The sequence below is a fragment of the Neofelis nebulosa genome, chromosome 5, assembly GCF_028018385.1.
Source record: "Neofelis nebulosa isolate mNeoNeb1 chromosome 5, mNeoNeb1.pri, whole genome shotgun sequence".
NCBI classification, from domain to species: Eukaryota; Metazoa; Chordata; class Mammalia; order Carnivora; family Felidae; genus Neofelis; species Neofelis nebulosa.
Window position 1 is genome coordinate 111,063,845 of NC_080786.1, and position 25,065 is coordinate 111,088,909.

Below are 25,065 nucleotides of genomic sequence, written 5' to 3' on the forward strand. Positions count from 1 at the left end.
CAGACAAACTAGATTTTTTTTTTAATTTTTTTAATGTTTATTTATTTTTGAGAGAGAGACAGAGTGTGAGCAGGGGAGGGGCAGAGAGAGAGGAAGACACAGAATCTGAAGCAGGCTCCAGGCTCTGAGCTGTCAGCACAGAGCCTGACTCAGGGCTCAAACTCAGGAGCTGTGACATCATGACCTGAGCCAAAGTCAGACACTCAACCAACTGAGCCACCCAGGTGCCCCATATCAGACAAACTAGATTTTAAAACAAAGATTATAACAAGAAATGAAGATGAAGGGCATTATATCATAATTAGGGGGACTGTCCACCAAGAAGAGCTAACAATTATAAATATTTATGCCCCCAAATTGAAACATCCAAATAAATATATCAATTAATCACAAACATAAAGAAACACATAGATAATAATACCATAATAGTAGGGGACTTCAACACCCCACTTATATAAATGGATAGGTCATCTAAGCAGAAAATCAGCAAAGGAAACAATGGCTCTCAATTACATACTGGACTGGATGGACTTAACAGATATATTCAGAACATTTCATCCTAAATCAGCATAATACACATCCTTCTTGAGTCCACATGGAACATTTTCCAGAATAGATCACATACTGGGTCACAAATCAGCCCTGAACAAGTACAAAAAGATAGATACCACACCATGCATATTTTCAGACAACAATGCTATGAAACTTGAAATCAACCACAGGAAAAAATTTGGAAAGACCACGAATATGTGGAAATTAAAGAACACCCTACTAAAGAAAGAATAATCTAGCCAAGAAATTAAAAAGGAAATGCAAAAGTACATGGAAGCCAATGAAAATAAAAACAAAACCCCTGGGAGAAGCAAAGGCAATCATGAAAGGGAAGTATATAGCAATCCAGGCCTTCCTAAAGAAGGAAAAAATATGTCAGATACACAACCTAACCTTACACCTAAAGGAACTGGAAAAAGAACAGTAAATAAAGCCCCCAAACAGCAGAAAGGCAATAATAAAGATTACAGCAGAAATCAATTATATATATATATATACCAATAGCCTATCTATCTATCTATCTATATATATATACATATATATGTGTATATATATATGTGTGTGTGTATATATATATATATATATCAAGTATGTGTATATATATATATATATATATCAAGAGTAGAACAGATCAACAAAACCAGGATTTGGTTCTTTGAAAGAATTAACAAAATTGATAAACCCCTAACCAGACTTATCAAGAAGAAAAAAGAAAGGACCCAAATAAATAAAATCATGAATGAAAGGGGAGAGATCACAATTAAAACCACAGAAATACAAACAATTATAAGAGAATATTATAAGCAATTATATGCCAACAAATTGGGCAATCTGAAGGAAATGCACAAATTCTTAAAAGCATATAAACTACCAAACTAAAACAGGGAGAAATAGAAAATTTACACAGACCCATAACCATAAAGAAATTGAATCAGTAATAAAAAATTTCCCAAAAAAACAAGAGTCCAGGGCCAAATGGCTTCCCAGGGGAATTCTACTAAACATTTGAAGAATCATTAATATCTGTTCTTTTGAGGCTGTTACAAAAAATAGAAATGGAAGGAAAAATTCCAAACTCATTCTACAAAGCCAGCATTACCTTGATTTCAAAACCAGACAAAGACCCCACTAAAAAGGAGAATTACAGACAATCTCCCTGATGAACATGGATGCAAAAATTCTCAGCCAGATAATAGCAAACCAAATCCAACAATACATTAAAGGAATTATTCATCACAATCAAGTGAGATTTATTCCTGGGCTGCAGGAGTGGTTCAATATCTGCAAGTCAATCAGTGAGATACATCACATCAATAAAAGAAAGGATAAGAACCACATGATCCTCTCAATAGATGTAGAAAAAGCATTTGATAAAATACAGCACCCTTTCTTAATAACAACCTTCAAGAAAGTAGGGATAGAAGGAATATACCTCAAGATCATAAAGGCTATATACAAAAGACCCACAGCTAATATCATCCTCGATGGGGAAAAACTGAGAGCTTTCCCCCTAATGTCGGGAACATGACAGGGATGTCCACTTTCACCATTGTTGTTCAACACAGTGTTGGAAGTCCTAGCTTAAGCAATCAGACAACAAAAAGAAATAAAATGCATCAAAATCAGTAAGGAAGAAGTCAAACTTTCACTCTTCACAGATGACATTGCTACTTTACATGGAAAACCTGAAAGACACTACCAAAAAACTTCTAGAACTGATCCATGAATTCAGCAAAGTTGCAGGATAGAAAATCAATGTACAGAAATTGGTTGCACTTCTATACACCAATATTGAAGAAGCAAAAAGAGAAATCAAGGAATATATTCCATTTACAGTTACACCAAAAACTGTAAAATACCTAGGAATAAACCTAACCAAAGAAATATCTGTACACTGAAAATTCTACAAAAGTTATGAAAGAAATTGAAGAAGACATAAAGAAATGGAAAAACATTCCATGCTCATGTATTAGAAGAACAAATATTGTTAAAATACACAATTACAATTGTTGTACAAATACAATTCAACAATTGTTGAATCTACACATTCAACACAATCCCTATCAAAATAAACAGCATTCTTCAGAGCTAGAACACAAAATTCAAAAATTCGTATGGAATCAGAAAAGACCCCAAAGTAATCTTGAAAAATAAAACCAAAGCTGGAGACATCACAATTCTGGGCCTCAAGCTTTGTTACAAAGCTATAATCATCAAGACAGTATTGTACTGGCACAAAACAGACACATAGATCAATGGACAGAATAGAGACCAGAAATGGACCCACAAACATATGGTCAACTAATCTCTGACAAAGCAAGAAAGAATGTCCAATAGAAAAGACAGTCTTTTCAGCAAATCATGTTGGGAAAATTGGACAGAAACATGCAGAAAAATAAACCTGGATTACTTTCTTACACTATACACACACAAAAAACTCAAAATGGATGAAAGACCCAATTGTGAGACAGGAAACCATTAAAATCCTTGAGGAGAAAACAGGCAACAACCTCTAACCTCATCCATAGCAACTTCTTACTTGCCTAGAGGCAAGGAAAACAAAAGCAAAAATGAACTATTGGAACTTCTTCAAGATAAAAAGCTTCTGCACAGTGAAGGAAACAATCAAAACTAAAAGGCAACTGATGGAATGGGAGAAGATATTTGCAAATGACATATCAGATAAAGGGTTAGTATCCAAAATCTATAAAGAAGTTACCAAACTCAACATCCAAAAATCAAATAATCCAGTGAAGAAATGGGCAAAAAACATGAACAGACACTTTTCTAAAGAGTACATCTAGATGGCTAACAGACACATGAAAAAATGCTCAACTTCACCCATCATCAGGGAAATACAAATGAAAATCACAATGAGATACCACCTCACACCTGTCAGAATGGCTGAAATTAACAACTCAGGATATCACAGATGTTAGCAAGGATGTAGAGAAAGGGGAACCCTTTTGCACTGCTGCTGGGAATGCAAACTGGTGCAGCCACCTCTAAAGAACAGTGTGGAGGTTCCTCAAATAATTAAAAATAGAACTATCCGATGACCCAGCAATTGCACTATTAGGTATTTATCCAAATGATACCAAAATGCTGATTTGAAGGGTCACATGCACCCCAATATTTATAGCAGCACTATCAACAATAGCCAAATTATGGCAAGAACCCAAATATCCATTGACTGACGAATGGATAAAGAAGAAATGGCATATATATATATATATACGTGTGCGCACACACACACACACACACACACATATATGAATATTACTCTGTGATCAAAAAGAATGAAATCTTGCCTTTTGCAATAACATGGATGGAACTAGAATGTATTATGCTAAGTAAAATAAGTCAGTCAGTCAGAAAAAGACAAATATCATAAAATTTTATTCATAATTGGAATTTAAGAAACAAAACAGATGAACAAAGGGGAAGGGAAGGAAAAATAAGATAAAAACAGAGAGCGGGGAAAACCATGAGAGACTTTTAAATACAGAGAACAAGCTGAGAGCTGCTGGAGGGGAGGTGGGTGGGGGAATGGGCTAAATGTGTGATGGATATTAAGAAAGACACTTGTTGGGATGAGCACTGGGTGTTATATGTAAGGGATGAATCACTAAATTCTACTTCTGAAACCATTATTACACTATATGTTAACTAACTTGGATTTAAATAAAATTTAAAAAAATAAATAAAAATGTATGCAATAATTTTTTTATAAAGAAAGTTTCCAACATTTGATATCCTATGTTGTGCCAGTATGTTCTGATCTCTATTGGCTTCCCAAATATAGCTACATCACATTTAGTGGAGAATGGAAACATCTGCTTGTCTCAGGAAGATTCATAGTATCAATAAGTGTAAGACACTACATCCTTCCCCATTACATTACATATAAAAGCATTCCATCAAATGTAAAAACTAACATTTTTGGTTTTACCAGAATAATACATTTCTGAAAATAGAACAAACAAAAGTTTCTCTCTTAAAAGAGTCAACCCAAGAACTTTCAAAGGTGCATTTTTAGCTGAACATCAGAGCTAAGTGTTATCAGTTATCACACAGGGTAGCTTTGGAGCTAAAAGATATAAGGAATACATTAATAGATGAATGGATAAGGAAGATGTGGTATGTTTGTATGATGAAATATTACGAAGTCATAAAAAAGGATGAGATTGTGCCATTTGCAACAACATGGGTGGACTTCGAGGGTATTATGCTAAGGGACATAAGTCAGACTGAGAAAGAAAAGTACCATATCATTTCACTCATGTGAAATCTAAAAACAAAAACACTTGAATAAACAAACAAAAAGCATAATCAGACCTGTAAATACAGAGAATAAACTGATGTTGCCAGAGGGCAGAGAATGGAGGATGAACAAAATGAGTGAAGGGAGTGAGAAATACAGGCTTTCGGTTATGGAATAAATAATTCCAGGAATAAAAGGTAAAGCATAAGGAATATAGTCAGTGGTACTGTGGTAGCATTGAAAGGTGACAGATGATAGCTCCACTTGTGGTGAGCACAGCCTAATGTAGAAACGTGTCGAATCACTATGCTGTACACCTGAAACTAATGTAACATTGTGTGTCAACTATATTCATATTTTTAAAAAATTGCTTTCAAGCTTTAAGGAATACATAAAGGAACTATGGAACAAATTGGATAAATTCAAGAGTTTTTCCTCTTTTATCTTCTAGCATAAACTTAGCAACATAGATTATTCCAGTGGAAAAAGCTTTGAGTAACTTATTTAAACTGCCCACCCATAGTCAAGTATGCATTAAACCCACCCTCGACACAGACTATACAGCCTTACCTCTGGCTATAACAACTTCAAGTTTCACATGTGAGTTAGTTGAATGGAGTCTGTCAGCTCCTCTTTTGCATATGGGCTCCCTTCTCACTAATAAATGCACAGTGCTGAACTCACCCACCCTGAGACCATACTGTAAAAAGCTCTATTTACTTGCTTTTACCAGAACTTCCTTTTTAAATCATCACTCCATTCCCTGTTTTTCCGTGTAATCTAGGTTGAATTTCTATGCAAAATAAGCCCTAATGGTATCTCCAATTTAGTATATACCAGAGCTGTGTATAAGGAAAATTCTTGGCCTGAAAGAGATTACTATGTACATCCTTACCATTAATACAGCAAAATTCGTAGTATGGTTGCAGTGGCAGTACAAGAATTCATCAGTGCCCCTCCGTTTGTGACAGCCATTTGTGTCCCAATCCTTTTTTATAAAATTCCAATAGACACAGGCATAGGAATGAATTTGGAACGTTTTTGGATCATACTGTAAATTGAAAACATTACAACTAATTTCTTTTTAAATACTTAACCAGGTAGAAAAAAATCAAATAGAAGAAGATAAGCATATTAGAAATCAATTAGGTATGTACTAAGTGTAACATCTTCATTATAGATTAGGGAGGAGGGAAAAGGATATGAAATTCAAATTAGTTCATTTTGCATTTAGCTAGTCTGACAAAAACATAGGTGGGAGAAGGTATAAATGAGTATTTTCAAAGAATCTTTCACAGAATTTTCCTGTGAAATAACTATATTATACACATGAAACTAATGTTACACTGTATGTTAACTAACAGGAATTTAAACAAAAACTTAAAAAAATAAAGGGTTTTTCTGTAGATTTCTTTTGCCCAACCAACCCTGCTTTTGTAATCAAAAGTGGACAGAATTTTTTTTCTTGTTAGTGGGAAAACTCACCCTTGGGTTAAAGACAATTTCAACAGAAGTTCTCTGATCTTTTTTTGTTTCATCAGTTTTGCCTGAGATAATTTTTTGACTAAAATTTGATTTAGGTTTAAAAATTTTTGATCGGAAAAACTTGCTGTTTTGATACACTATAAAGCCACATTTTGTGTTACCTGTGAAGAAAAAAAATAAATAAAAACTAAAATCAACAAATGAACCTAAGGGCAAACAAAAAACAAAGTCCCATGTCATTGTTCAACTGCATGGCTGCTTATCTTTGAGTAAAGTACAGTAAAAATGGTTTGGTGGCTGAATCTTTCTTCAATTGCAATATGTAAGTAACATATATAACCTGTAGCTTGCCATTCCACTCACGTTAATTTTTTTTCCTGAGTTTCAGATTCCTTACCTTCTAAATAGGGACAAAAGTTTCTACCTAATCCACTTCAAGGAGGTATTGTGAGGATCTCATGTATAAAAATAACATCTTGCTTTCTATGCAGCAAGAGTGAACATGACATTCAGGTAGCCTAAAGCCATGTCTCTTTACCCACTGTTAAGACATCAGACCAGAAACAGTGAGCGAATATGGAGGCAGCTGTGCCTAGAAAAGTGGTCTGTGAGTTCTGTGTCCTGTTAAAAGGGACTGAGCAGAAACCAGTCTATTCAGCCACAGAGCCAGGAGCTCACGTTGCACATATTAGGGACTGTTTCAGTGGAGCCAGATACTTTCCATCATCTCTTGAACTATTGACTACTTCATGATGATCACAGGTCTTTCCCGAGGCTGAAAGGCTATCATGACATATTTCTTCAGGGGGCTGGAAAAAGTGGTCAGCTATTCCTCAGAAGCCCTAGAAAAGCATGGCCACAGCAGAGGGTTTTTGTATGGAGGCTGGCCATGGCGGTGGTCAAACAGAACAACCTGAGGAATGCCTCTTAACACTTTGTACAACTGTTGTCATATTTAAAACAGAAGCAACAAAAATAATTACACATTTTAGACTGAAATAATTTTCTAAACTCTGCTTTTACTAGTGATATCGGGAAAACTAAAACCCTGGCAGTGAGCCAGCATATTCAGTGTGATTGCATAGATAGGCAGACAATGTCCTGACCACTCCTAAAATGTCCTCCACAGCCAGCCATGTTGTTCTATCCTCTACCCAGAAATAAAGACGTTGGTTTACAGAGTTTTTACACGGCACATTGACCTTACCAAATTGTTCCTTCTTAACACTAGATAACAAAGTTAACCCTAAAAATTCAGTAAGGCTTCTTTTCATTATTATTGTTTTTTATAAAAGAATGACATGGTTGATTTAAAGGTCAAATCTATAGAAATATATAAATTAAAAAATGAAAATTCTTGCTTACCCCTCTCCTCATTCCTACAGTATTTTGCTCATTTATTAGAAAACAATCACTTTCAACTAGATCTTCAGATTCACTAGAAGAAATTCTATTTACCTATAATTTTTTTAAATATCTGTATTTCTGGATATACCTTCTTGACAGTTTTTTCTTTCAAGTTTTTATTTAAAATCTAGTTAGTTAACATATAATGTAATATTGGTTTCAGGAGTAGAATTTAGTAATTCATCAGTTACGTATAACAGCCAGTGCTTATCATAACAAATGCCCTCCTTAATACCCATTTAGCCCATCCCTCCACCCACCTCATCTCCATCGACTCTCAGATTGTTCTCTATAGTTAAGAGTCTCTTATGGTTTGCCTCCCTCTCTCTCTTTTTTTATTCCCTTCCTCTATGTTTTGTTTCTTAAATTCCACATATGAGTGACATTATATGGCATTTGTCTTTCTCTGACTTATTTTGCTTAGCATAATACATTCTAGTTTCATCCATGTCATTGCTACAGACTGGAGGAAAGATATTTGTGACTTATATATAACAAATATATAACTTTGTGTTCAGAGTACACAAAGAACTTCTAATGACCAATAAGAAAAAGACAAACGGGGCGCCTGGGTGGCGCAGTCGGTTAAGCGTCCGACTTCAGCCAGGTCACGATCTCGCGGTCCGTGAGTTCGAGCCCCGCGTCAGGCTCTGGGCTGATGGCTCGGAGCCTGGAGCCTGTTTCGATTCTGTGTCTCCCTCTCTCTTTGCCCCTCCCCCGTTCATGCTCTGTCTCTCTCTGTCCCAAAAATAAATTAAAAATGTTGAAAAAAAAATTTTAAATGAACTCAAATGCAACTCAGTATGAAACTAAGTAAACATTATTTTTCACTCAGTGGATTTTAAGTTACTAATTCCATAAATTTGAGGGTATTTTTTACTGAAACAAAGTTTGAGACCTACTTTTTGAGGTATTGAGCAAAATTTGAAGTTCAGTCTCTGCATCTGGATTAGGGTTGCTCACATTTGTGTCCACAGTTATGGAACCAGAAATGAGAGAATCACTATCTCCTGTGAGAGGGAGAAAAGTAGAATTTTAAGTCAACATTTTCACAAATAGGGCATTGTTCATGGTTGATAGCAGAATGCTCTCTGCTATCATAAGTACATGAGATAAACACCTCACCTTTCTTCACAGAGAAGAGCACAGTGCTTTTTGTAGAGAATAAAACAGTCTGTACTGCTACATTAGGTTTCACCACTGAAGTGCTATTCAAAGACAAGGAATAACTCTCCATTTGTTGAATAAGCCTGTATAGAATAAAACATAACAACATAATATTCTATAGATTTGTCATAAAAATCAGTGGTATGTGTTCTCTCCCACATTCCAGTAGAAAGGCATGACCACAGAACTCATGTGATCACACAATGGCACAATCAACTTAAAATAATTTATTTTCTTCACCAGAGTGTTTCTTCATTACATAGAATTTTTCTAAAGTTCTGGTGGACTCTCTCCCCTGAAAGATACCCTGTATATAGATTCCAGACAGCTGGAACTCAAGAAAGACAAATTTCCCCATAGAAATAATCTTTATTGTGCTGCTCTTCACAAAAGGGTGGTGTTGCTACCCATCATTGACCGGACATGTGCTTCTTGCTTCTACAGTGGTGAGAATCAATTTCCACTTATTCAACTCCCTTCTCTTCTCTCACGTGAACCCCTTCAGGTCTCAAGCATCTCTTGTGAGTTGGTGGTTCCAGAGGCAACAATTCATTTGGAACCATGTAAGAGTACATCTTTGAGCTCACAGCCTCAGTTATTAACTAAACATTGCAGGTTTCCACTATATTCTTTTCTACTTTGGATAACTTCAAAGACAGATTAGATAGAAGGTTGGAGGGAGTGGGGAGAACCTGTCAATTTGGTGTTCTCCAAGAAAAGTCATAAGACCTTTTCTTTTCCTTGTTTGCTTTAAGAAATATTTGTACTATTTCTGTACTTGACAAAACAAAATCTCTATATCTAAGATAAATGGTTCAATCTAGTTTTCCTAGAAAGAAGGGATTTCATTAAAATGTAGTTGTTCCATATTCTAAATTTTTATTTTGTCCACTAAAGTATTTTTCCCTTCCCCAAGTGACATAATAAAGAAATAAACTTGAAAATAATTAAAGATTGTTTTTATAAAGAGAATGTGACAATCATTCATATGGAACCATTTGAGTTGCTTTCTCTGTTTTAAATGTTTTCTATTCATAACTCCATTTTATGAATTTTTAGCAATTCACACTAAAGAATAAAGAATAACAACCATACTCCATGTAAAGAATAACAGTCATACTCCAGAGCTGCTTTCAACAGAAGGAATGCCTAACAAAATTCTAATCTTCTAAGAGCATATTTTATACATTTGTCAACCAAACAATATCTGTTGAGCACCTACTAAGAGGTCAGTACCCTATGAAACACTGGAGATAGCAAGAGGTGCTCCCTCAGGCATTTGAAGGCTAAAGAGAACAATGTACTAGATATATGGCAGTGACTGCAGGGTCCATAACCACTTTTCAAGGGTTGCTCTAGTCACAGCCACTTTCAAGGCTGTATTTTTCTTCCATGTGATTCTTCCCTCCTCTTGCCATCGCTGATTATATTAGAGATGCATGCTCTGCCTCAGGGTACCCAACGCAGAAGCTGACCAAAACCAGTACAAATGACTAGAAGAAGCAATCAGATTCTTTCACCCAGGAATTTTCAAGTTAGTGTCATAGTCATATCAGGACAACCATGGTTTAGAGGGCACCAGAGAGGTCATTCTGTTATTGTAAAGACAAATACAAATTTTTTTTTTTTAATTTTTTTTTCAACGTTTTTAATTTATTTTTGGGACAGAGAGAGACAGAGCATGAACGGGGGAGGGGCAGAGAGAGAGGGAGACACAGAATTGGAAACAGGCTCCAGGCTCCGAGCCATCAGCCCAGAGCCTGACGCGGGGCTCGAACTCACGGACCGCGAGATCGTGACCTGGCTGAAGTCGGACGCTTAACCGACTGCGCCACCCAGGCGCCCCAAGACAAATACAAATTAAAAATAAGAGACTTAACTTTCCTGTTGAAAATAAGAGAAGAAATTTCTCTCTCTTCCTTTTCCTATGAGCATTTACTTTGTAAAGTACTTTGTAAAGTACTTTGTAAGTACTTTCTCTTCTCTTTGAAATATAAATAAATTCTTTTGTAAGCTAGATGGCAGGGCGTCTGGGTGGCTCAGTCGGTTAAGCATCTGACTTCAGCTCAGGTCGTAATCTCACAGTTTGTGGGTTCAAGCCCTGCATCTTGCTCTGTGCTGATGGTTCAGAGCCTGAAGCCTGCTTCAGATTCTGTGTCTCCCTCTCTTTCTGTCCTTCCCCTGCTCATACTCTGTCTCTCTCACTCTCTCTCTCTCAAAAATAAATAAACATTAAAAATGTAAAATAAAAAAAAAAGAAAAGAAAAGAAGAAAGCTAGATGGGCATTTTGTCAATTTATGACCTAGGAATGTCTTTTGCAAGGACATGGAAGCCATCTTTTTGAAATGTAAACATCAAGGGAGTTAGCGCCCCTATTTTCCAGTTTCTGTGGAGGGTAGGAGCCTAATTTTACTGGGTGGGTACCTTTCACCAAGTTGCAAAGCTACCTCCTGTCATAAAGATATGTGAAGTTTGTTCTTCCTCTGAATAAAGTCAGTTAGCTAATACAAATGGTCACCTCAATTACCAGGTTAACCTAGGATGAATGTGTGACAAATAGTGCTGTTAAGTTCTCTTAATTGAGGATTAGTTATTGATTACCTGAAAACTTGTATGTAATGGGATATATCTGGTTGGCTATATAAAGCAGTGAGACTCCTTTCCATCTGTAATCTCTTAGTGTTTGCCTATGATACACATCACATTCTGCTTTAATGCTTATGCAATAAAAAGTGTTTTCTTTCTCTACTGTCTTTGTGGAGAGCATTTCTGGGTTGGGAAAAGATGCTGTTTTAAACTATTTCCCCAATGTTATGAACAACAGGGTCAATTTATGACCAGAGCAGAAACTAGAAGTAAAAATGAAACATACGTGTTTACTGAGTCATATTAATTATAAAGACAACTGCCAATGTTTTTTGTTTTTTTTTTTTTCAAGACTTAATGTGTGTAAGTCAGGTATCGTGCTAGTTATTTACATATATTATCTCAGTTAAGCCTCACAAGAATCTTACTGAAGTGAGTCCCACAGTTACTCCCATATTATACTGAAGAATCTGAGGCTTTTCCAAAAGATATGAATTTGGCCAAAATCATGGACCTACTAAATAACAATGCTAAGATTGAACCCAGGACTATTTGACTCCAAAGTCTGTCGCCATAACCATTATATTCTCCCAGAAGGAAGGCCCACAAACTCCTTTAATGGGACCTTCAAAACTGCCTTGGATGCCCTACCACCCCCTTACTCCAGGATCCATAAAGTCCTGCCATATTATGGTACTGTTCTTAGGTTCCCATGAGATTCCATAAGCTTCTTTACAATAAATCTCTGGTCAAAATAATCTAAGTGAGGATCTTTTAACCAAAGAAGGCTGGTTGGAACAAGATTACAAATAAAAATGTGAAATGTAAATGTACAAAGTGGTCAGTATTAGGGAAGCAGTCTTGCATTCCCAAAAATAGGTAAACAAGGACAATTATGGGCTTGAATTTGAGGGCAGAGTTCCAGGGTTATGGGTCAGTCTTTGCAGCATGTGGTCAAAATGGAAAAATGAAGTCTTAGATTCACTGATTGTAGCAGGGTGCCCTTAACAGCAGAGACTTTGTCCAGGCTCCTCCCAACTCAGACCAAGAGAATGGATGAATGGATGTTAGAGAACTTCACCAGTCTCCCCTTCTCCACTTAAGGAGTTTTAGTCTCACACTGTCCGCTTCTCTCCATAAGTTGAGAAGGGGAGTCCAGTAGCTTATGAATGCAAACCAGAAACTGTAAGTGAAAGAAGGTAGAAGTCAAAGGGAGATGAGTAACTGAAGCCTGGTGTCTGTCAGGAGACCCTGTGTGTAGGCCCAGGTTGAGGGGACAGAGTTTGGAAGGAATTAGTTTCCTTCCCCAGAGAGAGTATTAGAGGTCACCTCTGTTGGCAGCTCTTGAGGAGTACTAAGTGTGGGAGGCTGGGGCCTGGAGGCTGAGGCAACAGCCTTATCTGAGTGAATAAGGACCTGAGTCCCCAAGGGCTTATATACAAGATCACATGGGAGAGGGTCAGCTTTCACAATGGGATTAGAAAAAGTAAGTAGACTAGAAATGCAGAATGGGAAGAATTACTATGAGTGTGGTTACATTTCATGTTTCAGTGTGTCCCATATTTAAAATTTTTATCCTCTAACCACCTCCTCTGAAGCCATTTGGATATTACACATAAATACACACAATTGATTCTCCATGTCTTAAACCAGTAAAATTCATAATTACTTATTGTCAGGACAGTACTTTCATCTGTATCATGATGTATGACTTTCTCAGCCAAATCTCATAGTTGCTGTCTCCTCAACTTTCTCACCAGAAACATCCACTCTTCTCCTCTCTGCCTAGCAAGACTGCAAACACAGAGCCTCCAGGTCTGGAGGGAGCCCGCTCCAGCTCTTGGATCCATGGTCACTCAACATAGACTCTGAGTGCCATGGCCACTTTCTTCTCCAACTTCAGGAAAAATGGGAATCTCCACACTCCCAGTCGGAAGGGCCTAGACTCCTACTGAAATTTGAAGTCATAAAATACACCAGTTGAACTGCTGAAATGACAACCAGGTCTCAGAATTATAACTTGTGAATGTACTATGCATTTCATGCTTTTGTACTTTTTCTACTTTGAGGGCTCAACACTGTAAAAATTAGAAAACTGGTAAGTTCTTCCAGGACTTTCTCCTAAAAAAAATAATGGGCCTTGCAAACAGAGATTGTGTATAAGAATGTTGATTGCTCAAAGTTTTAAAAGACTTGAAGTAATCAAAATGTCCCTCAGCAGGAATTGCTTAAAGTTCACTCATATTTTGCAGTATCTAAAATTTATGATGCAGGGGCACCTGGGAGACTCAGTCAGTTGAACATCTGACTCTTGATTTTTGCTCATGTCATGATCTCATGGTTCATGAGAATGAGCAACATGGAGTCTGCTTAAGTTTCTCTCTCTCTCTCTCTCTCTCTCTCTCTCTCAGTCTCTGTGCCCTTCTTCCCCATTTGTGCATGCTGTCTCAAAAATAAAAATAATAAAATAAAAATGTATGATATAAATGTATAGATATTTATATTAAAAAGATATTCATGGAGTATTAAATGACGAAAACAGGCTATAAATCTGTAAAGTATGTAATATGATACAAATATGATACACACACATACAGAGGAAAACATCTGGAAGAATACATACCCTCAAGTTAATAAAGGTGGGACAATTTTTAGAATTTTGCTCATCTAGGGGTGTCTGGGTGGCTCAGACCCAGTTGGTTAAGCATCCGATTTCAGCACAGGTCATGATCTCACAGTTCATGGGTTCGAGCCCCATGTTGGGCTCTGTGCTGACAGTCAGCTTGAAGCCTGGAGCCTGCTTCAGATTCTGTGTCTCCCTCTCTCTCTGCTCCTCTCCTGCTCTCTCTCTTTCTCTCTCTCTCTCTCTCTCAAAAATAAGTGGATATTAAAAAAAATTTTAAGTAAAAATAAAATAAAATTTTGCTCATCTATATATTTTCTTATTTTTATACAATGAGCATGCATATTTACTTAAATTTTTTAAAACTCAAAAAAACCTGTGTATAAGATAAAACCATAATGAATCATAGTGAGGGAACTTTATAATAAAGTACATGAGTTTTATTATAAATATACAACCCAAACTATGCCAACCCACTGGGATCAAAAATAGAGAAAGTAGGTAGAGTTGGATTCTTTTTTTTTTTTCAATGTAGTCTTGGGAAAGCTTAAGAAAGCTTAACCAAAATACACCAGTATCTCAAGGATAGCTGAGTTGTGGGTAGGGAGCTTTGTCCCGCAAAGTTATGTTGTTCCTTTCAGCTCTATGCTGAGAAAAGAGTTGGAAGAGCTCCTATTGCGCATGCAGGTTGACCCTTGGCCATGCCCAGCCAAGGCCGGGAAAAGAAGTCTAATCTAAATCATCCTAGTCGCTCTCTATATCCTAGGCCAGGGACACCCCTGGAACCAAGAGTTAACATATACCACCCTGTCTAGTACATGAAGATCAGGTGGAAAGCCAAGGCTTCAGTCTTCATTCTCAAGGAATCAGCTAGTTAGTGCATCCATGAGAGAAATAAAAACACCTGTCTTAATGGTACACAGCACTTTGTAATGTTTTCTTTCCCAATTGGAATTGTGCTTACGTTGTCAAAGCGTCATCAGGAGGAGCAACCGGAACTTGTTGAAAAACATCTTCACCGACACTTAGAAGTTGACTCACTGTCGATACAGCAGTGTCTTTTGCCTGCCAGGAACAAGGGACCAAACCATCATCATAGAAGACATACATCATACATCATCATTATCATGAATTATTGCAGAATCATGTGGCACCACTGGCATGGTAATCCAGAGGCAAGTGTTTTTCAAAATTGAAGGTTTAGTTTTAGATGGCAGAGAGAATAAAGATAAAGCATGATGGAAATTTAAGTTGAGTCAATTGGGAAGCTTAGGCTTCTGAATTTCCCCTCAAAGCAAGGTCTTTCACAGAAACTCTACCCCACCCCGAGAACACAAAAGCAGATGCTTGGATCCAGAAGCAGAAACAAAATAAGAGTGCAGGGTTCTGACTATGAAAACATCACAGCCCACGATACTTAGTATAATTATACTTACTATTGAACTAAGTAAAGGGATTTCTAGTTTTGTCTGTCTTTCCATGTCTTTTTTTTTCTTCCCCGCCCCCCTTTTAAAACCTTGTGAGTTTTACCTCAAAGGAAGCATTTCTGGATGCGTTGAAGATCTCTCCGACCACTCTAGCAGCAGAAGTGATGTTCTCAGGAGTCATTTTACCGACATTAGATGTTAAAATCTGAGTTTCACTAGAAATGTTCTCAAGCTGTGCTACCATATTGACTATCTGTTAAAAACAAAACAAAACAAAACAGCCAGATTTATACAACTATGTCCAAATACTTTGCAAGCAATTGCAGGTGAATAAACTGGAATTCAGCTGACCCTCAATCTCCTGAATATCACATCCACTTGGTTCTTCATGTTTGTTTCTCTACTTGTGAAAAGGACAAAGTACACGCAGGCTGGTGGTTTTTCCAGCCTTTACTATCTGCCAGGATTAATGAACTAAGACAGGCTGCCTTAGGGAGAGCAATGCTACTCAAGGTGGGAACCATGAACCAAATAGTTCACTGTTTGTTATAGGGTCCATAGGGAAGGTAAGCACAGAAACTGAGAGTTACTGGTCAGAAACTTCTACAACAATTGCATGTTATTGAATCTAATGATTTTTTTCAATGATTTGTATTCAGATGGGAGCCACACTTGCATGAGCATAGCATAACATAGAGACTTGTTCTAATCACTATGTTGTACACCTGAAACGAATGTAACACTATGTCAATTACACTTCAATAAAATATAAGTAAATAAATAATTTAAAACTCTTTTAGAAGAGAAAAAATAATCTGTATTTTACATATCTTTTTTATCCAATTTTCCTAGTAATTAATTTTTATTACATTTTACAAAATTATTGGTCAGCAAGGAGTTGGAAATTTTTAAAACTACCTTTCCAAGGGGTGCCTGGGTGGCTCAGTCAGTTGGGCATCCAACTTCGGCTCAGGTCATGATCTCACGGTTTGTGAGTTCAAGCCCTGCATCGGGCTCTGTGCTGACAGCTTGGAGCCTGGAGCCTGCTTCAGATTCTGTGTCTCCTTCTCTCTCTGCCCCTCCCAACTTGTGCTCTGTCTCTCTATGTCTCTCAAAAAATAAATAAATGTAAAAAAAAAATTTTAACTAGCTTTTCAGCAAAGACAGTTTGGGAGACACTGACCTCGACCATATCTCCAGGTACCAATCAGTCTCCTGGCTCTGGTGTTGTGAGACTATAAAACATGTTAATCCATATTGTCTTTGGTAGAGCCAGGTGTTAATGTGAGCATGTGTGTTAGTTTTCACTAGATGGCAGCATCATTTCAAAAATCAAACCAAGTTCACAGGCCATTCATACTTGGGGAACAGTTGAAAATAATATCCAATCAGTAGACAAAACAAAGAAAGCTCTCATTCAATAGCTAGGTCCCTACTCTGTGCAGGCATTTTGCTGGATGTTTTTATAGATGTTATCACATTTAATACACAAAACAACACTGTGAGTAGGGCATCCTTCTCCCTGTTTAAAAGTCTGAAGAGGGAAAGGAGTTCACCCAAAGTCCATGCAGCTTAAAATGTCAGAGCTGAGAGCCAAAAACTGGCTAGTCAAACTCTGGAACATGAACTCTTTCCCCAGCCTGTGTAGTTGACACAAACTACGTGGCTGGCAGCCATCTCCACATTCTACTTCTATCCCCATCTTTACCTTCAACCCTGCCCATCTACAGTTAGGGAGCCAGTGTGGGACAGTGTGGACTTTAAAATAAGAAGCAGCTCCATCATTTTTTGGCTGTGGTTCACTGCACCTCTCAAAGACACTGTTTCCTCATCTATAAAATAGGTACATTCATAACTATTTATATAGTTGTTATAAGAATTAAATGTGATTTAAAAACATATTTAAAATGTTAGTGCAATATTTGCTACACAGTAAGTGATCAAGAATTAGTATAATCACTATAATTATCTATGAGAATAACATCTAACTCACAGAGGTTCCATAAGGACTAAATGAGATAATGTATGTTACATGCCCTGCACTTGGACCACTTAAAGTTTCCTCCTCTCCTTTCTTGGCCGCAGGTATTAGCAATCCCATGCAATTGCATTTAGGTATATATTAGGTCAAAATAATTTAATCTTCATGAATAAAACATCTAGTCTATGTAATTCCCACTTCACCTGCTCATGGGTACAGCCCTGAGACCAGCATTAGGGTCTGGGGTTTCCTGTCTCAAAAGGTGTTGGATAATAGTTTTTTTTTCTTCTTTTTCCTCTTTATTCTAATAAAGTTGACCATCAAAATACCTTCCTTTTGGTTTCAGATACCAGTGATCTATTTTCAGTCAATACTTTACCACTGATCTAAAAAGATGAGGCCATTTAAAATATGTTACAGATTATCATTCACTAAAATTTGCTGAACCCATGTACAACTGTCCTTTTTCACAAACAGATGTCATCTTCAAAAAAAAAAAAAAAGAGTGGCTTTAATTACCAGTTTTTGTTACTTCTTTTTTCTACGTTTCTTAATTTTGAGAGAGACAGAGTGCAAGCAGGCGACGGGCAGAGAGAGAGAGGGAGACACAGAATCAGAAGCAGGCTCCAGTTCTGAGTTGTCACAGTACAGAGCCCAATGCAGGGCTCTAACTCACAAGCCTTGAGATCATGACCTGAGCTGAAGTCTTAACTGACTGAACCACCCAGGAACCCCAGTTTTTGCTTTTTCTAATTTGACAGTTTTAAAAGCATTGATTCAGGGGCTCCTGAGTGGCTCAGTCAGTTAAGTGTCCAACTTCGGCTCAGGTCATGATCTCACGGTTCATGAGTTCAAGCCCTGCATCGGGCTCTGTCCTGACAGCTCAGAGCCTGGAGCCTGCTTCAGATTCTGTGTCTCCCTTTCTCTCTCAATCTATCTCTCTGCCCCTTCCCCGCTTGCAATCTCTCTCTCAAAAGTAAAAACAAAATTAAAAAATAATAACAATAAAATTTTTAAAAATGTTTAAAAAGCATAGATCTGACCATCAGGTATCTAAAGAACAGAGAGTATACAGAATCCAAACTTTTTCCAGTTACCCAGAACATGGACCATAGGGCATACCTTGTTTTCCAGGGTTTCCAGATTTTCATCGCAATTTCCTTTTGTCACATTTTCTAATACTATTTCTCCATATATAGAAATACTGCACATCCGAGTAGCTATTGGATAGCCCACTTTAATAAAAAGAAGCAAACAAAACAAAACAAAACAAGTGTTTGCAAACATGGCCACTAGCAACAATCTGCCCCTATACACACCTCCATCTCAGTGTGATTTAGCTGCTTTTCCCGCCAAAAGGTGGAGTCTATTCCTCCTTTTCCTGAATTGAGCCTGGACTTACAACTGGCGTTGACCAAGAGAATGTTCTGTGAGAGCTCCAGAACCTGGCCTCAAGAAGATGAAGTTTCAGCCTTCACCCCCTTGGAACACTGTCCTGAGACTGTTGAATAAGGAAGCAGCTCCAATCTACTAGAGAATAAGAGGCTATGTGGAAGAGAACTGAGGCCCTTCAGTCTTGCCATTTAGGACTCCAGCTGCCACAATCAACCCACAGAACTATGAAAAATCTAAATCATTAATTCTTTTAAGCCACGAAATTTGGGGTAGTTTAATATACAGGAATGGAAAAGTGAATCGGCCAGTTACTACAGGAATCTTAAAGGCAGATATCACTTGTCTTAATTTTTAAATCTGGAATTCAAAACTATTTCCTTCCTTTGAAGTCTGCAAGGAAGATTTGCCTTCCAGCAACTAGGGACATAGGGCTTTGAATTGGATGTGATGAGGGTTGAAGAGATGGGAAACAATATGAAAAATTCCTACTAGATAATGAATTACATATTGATCTTTCCTTCTTTATCCAAATCTGAGTAAACTGAAAGGCAAAGAGTTCTACTATATTGTAGCACCTATTTGATACCTGGTTGGCTTTCAATACTCATGAATCATTAGGTTTATTTCTTATAATTATCACCGAGCCTCCCTAATTCAGTGTTCTCCTGTGAACAAAGCTTAAGAAGCTGTTGACAAATAAAATCACCTCCTACAAGTATGAATCTGCCTACGCAAAATCATTGAAAATATCTTGGTCATTTGTTGCATAAAAGTGAATAATTCAGAAGTAATTCTTAATATAAAACTAAACACACATTTGCCAATAATTGGAATCTATATCCTTAAAATTATTTTATGGGCTCAATCTGAAATTTAAAGGTAAGTAAGATAAACCTTTTCACAATAGTTGCTCAGAAAATAAAAATAACCAAATAAAAGAACCAAATGAAAGATGGTGATTCCCTTGTCCCAAAAACATTTTAAAAAAATCAAACAAGAGTGATGTCCCTTGATGCATATGTTACTGACATTTTTACTGTTCCAGATTGGGTAGCACATAGTTATTTATTGTAGTTGTATCTCTTTTACAAGTTATAATGAAATATTTAACACAAACAAAACATATAAAAATTAAGACGGTAAGTATCCATGGACATACATTATAAAAAGTAAGTACCAATACACGAAGCCCCATGTCTTTCACCTTCTGAGCTTTTAATCAAGAGGCTCTAGCCTTATAAGGACATATGTAAAGAATAGGATCATGAAGATTTGAGTAGGCATGATATATGTGGGCAAAGGCAATTTGGACTCTGCAAATGGCATACTGGTTTACATAATCTCTTAGAATAAATAAGATAAAGAAACACAGGGGAAAGACCAGCACCTATAAGTACTGTAGCATTTCAAAGAGCATGACATAAACAAAAATAAATATCTATATAAAATGCGAAATTCTCCCCAGGGTTATTACTGACTGAAGTCCTCTCAAACATTTTCATAAATGATCTAGAATTGGCTGTTATTCAGATATCCAGTGCTGCAGGAAATGATGATATCCTGCAGGAAGATGTGAGAGATAGGAGGAGTGGTCAAAGGAAAATCAATGCAAACAAAGTTCAGGTAAAACACTGAGAGAAAATTATACAGCATAATGGGTTCTAAGCTGTCAGGAAAGGAACCTATGAATTTTTAAGGGCTACTCTCAGAAGATATTACCCAATGCAGCATTGAAGTAAGTCATCAAAATCCTGGATATCATCAGGGAGCATAGACATTTAAAAAATGTTATTTGTGCCTTTATTCTTGGAATGTCTCTATGTACACAAGGTTGTCATGCTTCAAGAAAGGTATGATGAATCTAGAGAATGTTCCAAGATGGCTAACTAAAATTACCAAGGAGATGAAGTACTACCAACTGTGGACAAACTTAACAGCATCTCTACCTAGAAAGATGAAGTCTGAAAGTAGATATGGTACAAATCTATAGCTAATGTTTAATATTCAGACAAGTTATAAAACTCCATAAGCAGATATTAACATGATTAAATTCAAGGACATAGAGTAAACTGGGGAAATAAACCAATGGGAGAAGGAGTAAAAGGAATTTTTAACTGATCCATATTATAGTTTTTAGGAGAATTAGAATTATGTGAAATTGCATCCTAAACTTGGAACACTGGTATCATGAAAGGGAGGCAAACTGTTCCACAAAGCCGTCTTTGATGCCTCTTCCAGGAACTTAATACTGGTTGGAGGAATGATAGGTATGATCCAGCATAGTGATTAATATGCTTACACAGAGGAGACGTTTGGAAAAACACATACCATTTAAAGTGTTCTCACCACATGTTTGCTGGGAAGATCCATATTTTCCCACCGGAATTCTGGCAAAAGTTAAATCACCAGCGGTACTGCTTTCACAGAAATAAGCTATGATGAAAAGAAAATATATTTTTTCATCATAAATTATAATTTTCTTTTTAAAATTTCAAACCAGATAAAAGTCAAAGTTCAAAACCTATTCAGTATAATTTGAAGGATGATAGAAAACTTTAGGACTCACTGACCCGCCAGGAATTTCATACTTTTTTATCTGGTTGAGTTAATATTAATACCATTAGAAAAATTAATATGTTAGATAATGTCTTCTAGTTAAAATGTACACAATATATAACCTGGTAGAGGTAGGCTGTAATCACTAACACATCAAAAAGGATAGTATAATCAAATTAGTGGCAATCTTGAAAATTAAAGATATAGAGCCTATATCTTTATTATCTTTACTACCAAAGGGCATCATGAGGATGTGGGTCAAAGCAAAAAGACCAAAGTCATGGAGCATGTGAGATATACTGCCTTGTAGGAGTGCAGGATATGGTAGGAATGCATTTCTAGGGCTCTGGATCCTAAGCAGGGAGCACAAAGTGTACAGAGTATTGGAAAGCACACTGTAGATGAAGATGTAGCTTTGAAACACTATGTACAATATCCAAGACAAGAAAGCAACGTTAACTATCTGTCAGTAGATGAGTGGATAAAGAAATATATATATATATATATATATATATATGTGTGTATGTGTGTGTGTGTGTGTGTATATATGTATATATATATATATATACACACACACACACACACACACACACACATATATATATATATATATATATATATTTGCTGGGAATATTCATATATATATATATATATATATATGAATCTTAATCATAAAAAAGAATGAGACCTTGCCATTTGCAATAACATGGATGGACCTAGAGGGTAAGTAAAATAAGTAAGACAGAAAAGGAAAAATATCATATTACTTCACTTATATGTAGAATCTAATAAATGAAATGAATAAACAAATAAAAAACAGAAACAGATGCATAAATACAGAGTGGTTGCCAGAAGGGTTGCCAGGGGGAATTGGCGAAATGAGTGAAGGAAAGTGGGAGATACAGGTTTCTAGTTATGGAGTAAATAAGTCACTGGGATGAAAGGTACAGCACAGGGAATAAAGTCAATGGTACTGAACTATCATTGTTTGGTGACAGATGGTAGCTACCCTTGTGGTGAACATAGCATAATGGGTAGAGTTGTTGAATCACTATGTTGTACACATGAAACTAATGTAACGTTGTGTGTCAACTATACTTCAATTAAAAAAAGAAGTAGCTTTGAACTTTGATTCTGAGAGAGCACTGTCTGAAGTAAAACCACTAATTTTACAACATCTCATCAAGAGAAAGGATGAAAAGACAAAAACTTCATCTACATATATAGTTAGATAGGAAGATGTACCTTGGTTTCAGAAAAGTTAAATATATTAGAATTGTGATCTTTGAAATGGGGTAATACAGCATATCACCAACCAGAAGGACCTGAGAAAACCATATCACCCATTGCCCTGAAGTAGACAGTGCAACCAGAAGGAAAAGCATCTGTCAGTTTACAGAGAAACTTGATAGTTGGGAAACATACTAGGTATATTGAACATACAAGTAAATAGCCCAAAAAGAATACTCAGCTTTTACTATTAAGCTACAAACACATGTTAAAGCCATCATTATTAAACCCATTGTTACTAAATCATTAACAGAAGCATTTGAAAAACTTTGCTGTTGTCCTTATTAACACGAGCCACCTAAATCTCATACCCTAGTGCCATCCCAAGTAACTTACGGATTGTACATCTCCATCCTCTCCACTCTTCTGGACAAACACATCTGCCATTTTCCCAGGTTCCACCATTCCTGCAGAACTTTATTGTGGTGTTTGCTGTGGGGGTTAATGTTCCTAAAAAAACAATAAATAATAGAATACTTCACAAACTGGCTAATCAGTTTCTCCTTTTGGATGTGTAGCCTTTAATTTCTACATGTAAAACAATCACCTTGAGTAGCACTGGAGAAGTATTTTTTGTAACATCATCATCAACAAAAATATATATTGAGAATTTACACAGGATATACAATACTTATGATAGGTTATGAATACCAAAAAGCTACATTTAAAAGACATAATACTTTGAACAAGGACATTAGAATCTACGGAGGGAAACAGGCGATTATATAGATTAGATAGATGATAGATAGTCGATAGATAGATAGGCAGGCATATAAGGCACCTAAGTCAACATGCAGATTTTTACATGCTTTAAGAACACAGAAGAGAGATGTTGAGGACAGAGGCAATTTATCCAGCGATGACTTTCCAGAAGAGGTGGTATTTGAGTCAGATTTTAAGGCTAAAACTAGAAAAGCCAGATAAAAAAGGATGGCCCCAAATAGGCGGGATACAGAGTGCAAAATCACAAAATGGAAAGTTCTGATGTGCCCAAGGAACAGCAAAGTTTAACAAATAAGGAATATTAGTCCTATGTGAAGTAATAGCAGGACATCGATTGGATTATGAGTGGGTTTATAGACCAAGCCAAGGAGATTTATCCTGCAAGAGTCTAGAGAGATCTTTTAAAAAAAAAAAAAATTTAATGTTTATTTTTGAGAGAGAGAGACAGAGTACAAGTGGGGGAGGGGCAGAGAGAGAGAGGGAGACACATAATCTGAAGCAGGCTCCAGGCTCTGTGCTGTCAGCACAGAGCCCGAGGTGAGGCTTGAACTCACAAACCATGAAATCATGACCTAAGTCAAAGTCAGACACTTAACCGACTGAGCCACCCAGGCGCCCCTAGTTTTTTTATTCTTAATTGATCTAACAGATAAGTTTATTCAAAATAATAATAGCAATGACATATGAGTTGATTATAGCTTATGGAAAAACGAAATAAAGGACAGAAAAAAATGTAAGGGAAGAGAAGGAGGAATTGGGAATACTGTATTATGAGGTCCTGGCACTACTTATGAGACCACAGAGATATTAGAAAGTGGACTTAGATTAGGGACACCTGGGTGGCTCAGTCAGTTGAGTGTCCAACCCTAGATTTGGGCACAAGTCATGATCTCATGGTTTGTGAGACTGAGCACCTTGTCAGGCTCCCAAGGAGCCTGCTTGGGATTCTCTGTCTCTCTCTGCCCCTCCCCCATTCACTCTCTCTTTCTCTCTCTCTCAAAATAGATAAACTTAAAAGATACATTTTGGGGGGCTCCTGGGTGGCTCAGTCAGTTGAGTGTCTGACCAGATTTTGGCTTAGGTCATGATCCCAGGGTCACAGGATTGAGCCCTGTGTCTGGCTCTGCACTGAGCATGGAACCTGCTTGGGATTCTTTCTCTCTCTTCCTCTGCCCCTGCCCCTCTCCCCTACTTGTTCTCTCAAAATAAATAAATAAATAAATTGGTGGTTACTGTAGAGGTTGCAGTATACATTTACAACTAATCTAAGTCCACTTTGTTTTTAAAGAAATAATTAAAAATCAGAGCAAAAATCAATGAAGTTGAAAACGGGAAATTAATAGACAAAATCAATGAAACCAAAAGCTCATTATTTGTAAAGATCATTCAAATTGATAAACCTGTAGACAGTCTAACCATAAAAAAAAGAGAAGGCACAAATAACAGACATGAAAAAGAGTCATCACTACTGATCCCATGAACATTAAAAGAACAATAAAGAAATATTATGAATAGCCTATGCCCACAAATTTGATAAGCTAGATGAAATGGACCAAGTCCTTGAAGGACACAATCTACTGAACTCACACAAGGAGAAATAGATCATCT

General features: G+C 36.8%; 1 protein-coding gene across 1 annotated transcript in view; it reads right to left on the reverse strand.

Moving 5' to 3' along the window:
* Positions 1-25,065, reverse strand: part of ADGRG7 (adhesion G protein-coupled receptor G7) — a 77,207-nt gene that overhangs the window by 34,934 nt on the left and 17,208 nt on the right. Inside the window, exons 2-10 of the mRNA XM_058731612.1 lie at positions 23,071-23,184; positions 21,217-21,321; positions 18,616-18,728; positions 15,616-15,765; positions 15,050-15,150; positions 8,834-8,958; positions 8,611-8,718; positions 6,302-6,462; positions 5,712-5,867 (exon numbers count right to left, since the gene is read on the reverse strand). Coding sequence (XP_058587595.1) covers positions 5,712-5,867; positions 6,302-6,462; positions 8,611-8,718; positions 8,834-8,958; positions 15,050-15,150; positions 15,616-15,765; positions 18,616-18,728; positions 21,217-21,321; positions 23,071-23,184 — 1,133 coding nt within the window. The remainder of the gene's footprint in view (positions 1-5,711; positions 5,868-6,301; positions 6,463-8,610; positions 8,719-8,833; positions 8,959-15,049; positions 15,151-15,615; positions 15,766-18,615; positions 18,729-21,216; positions 21,322-23,070; positions 23,185-25,065) is intronic.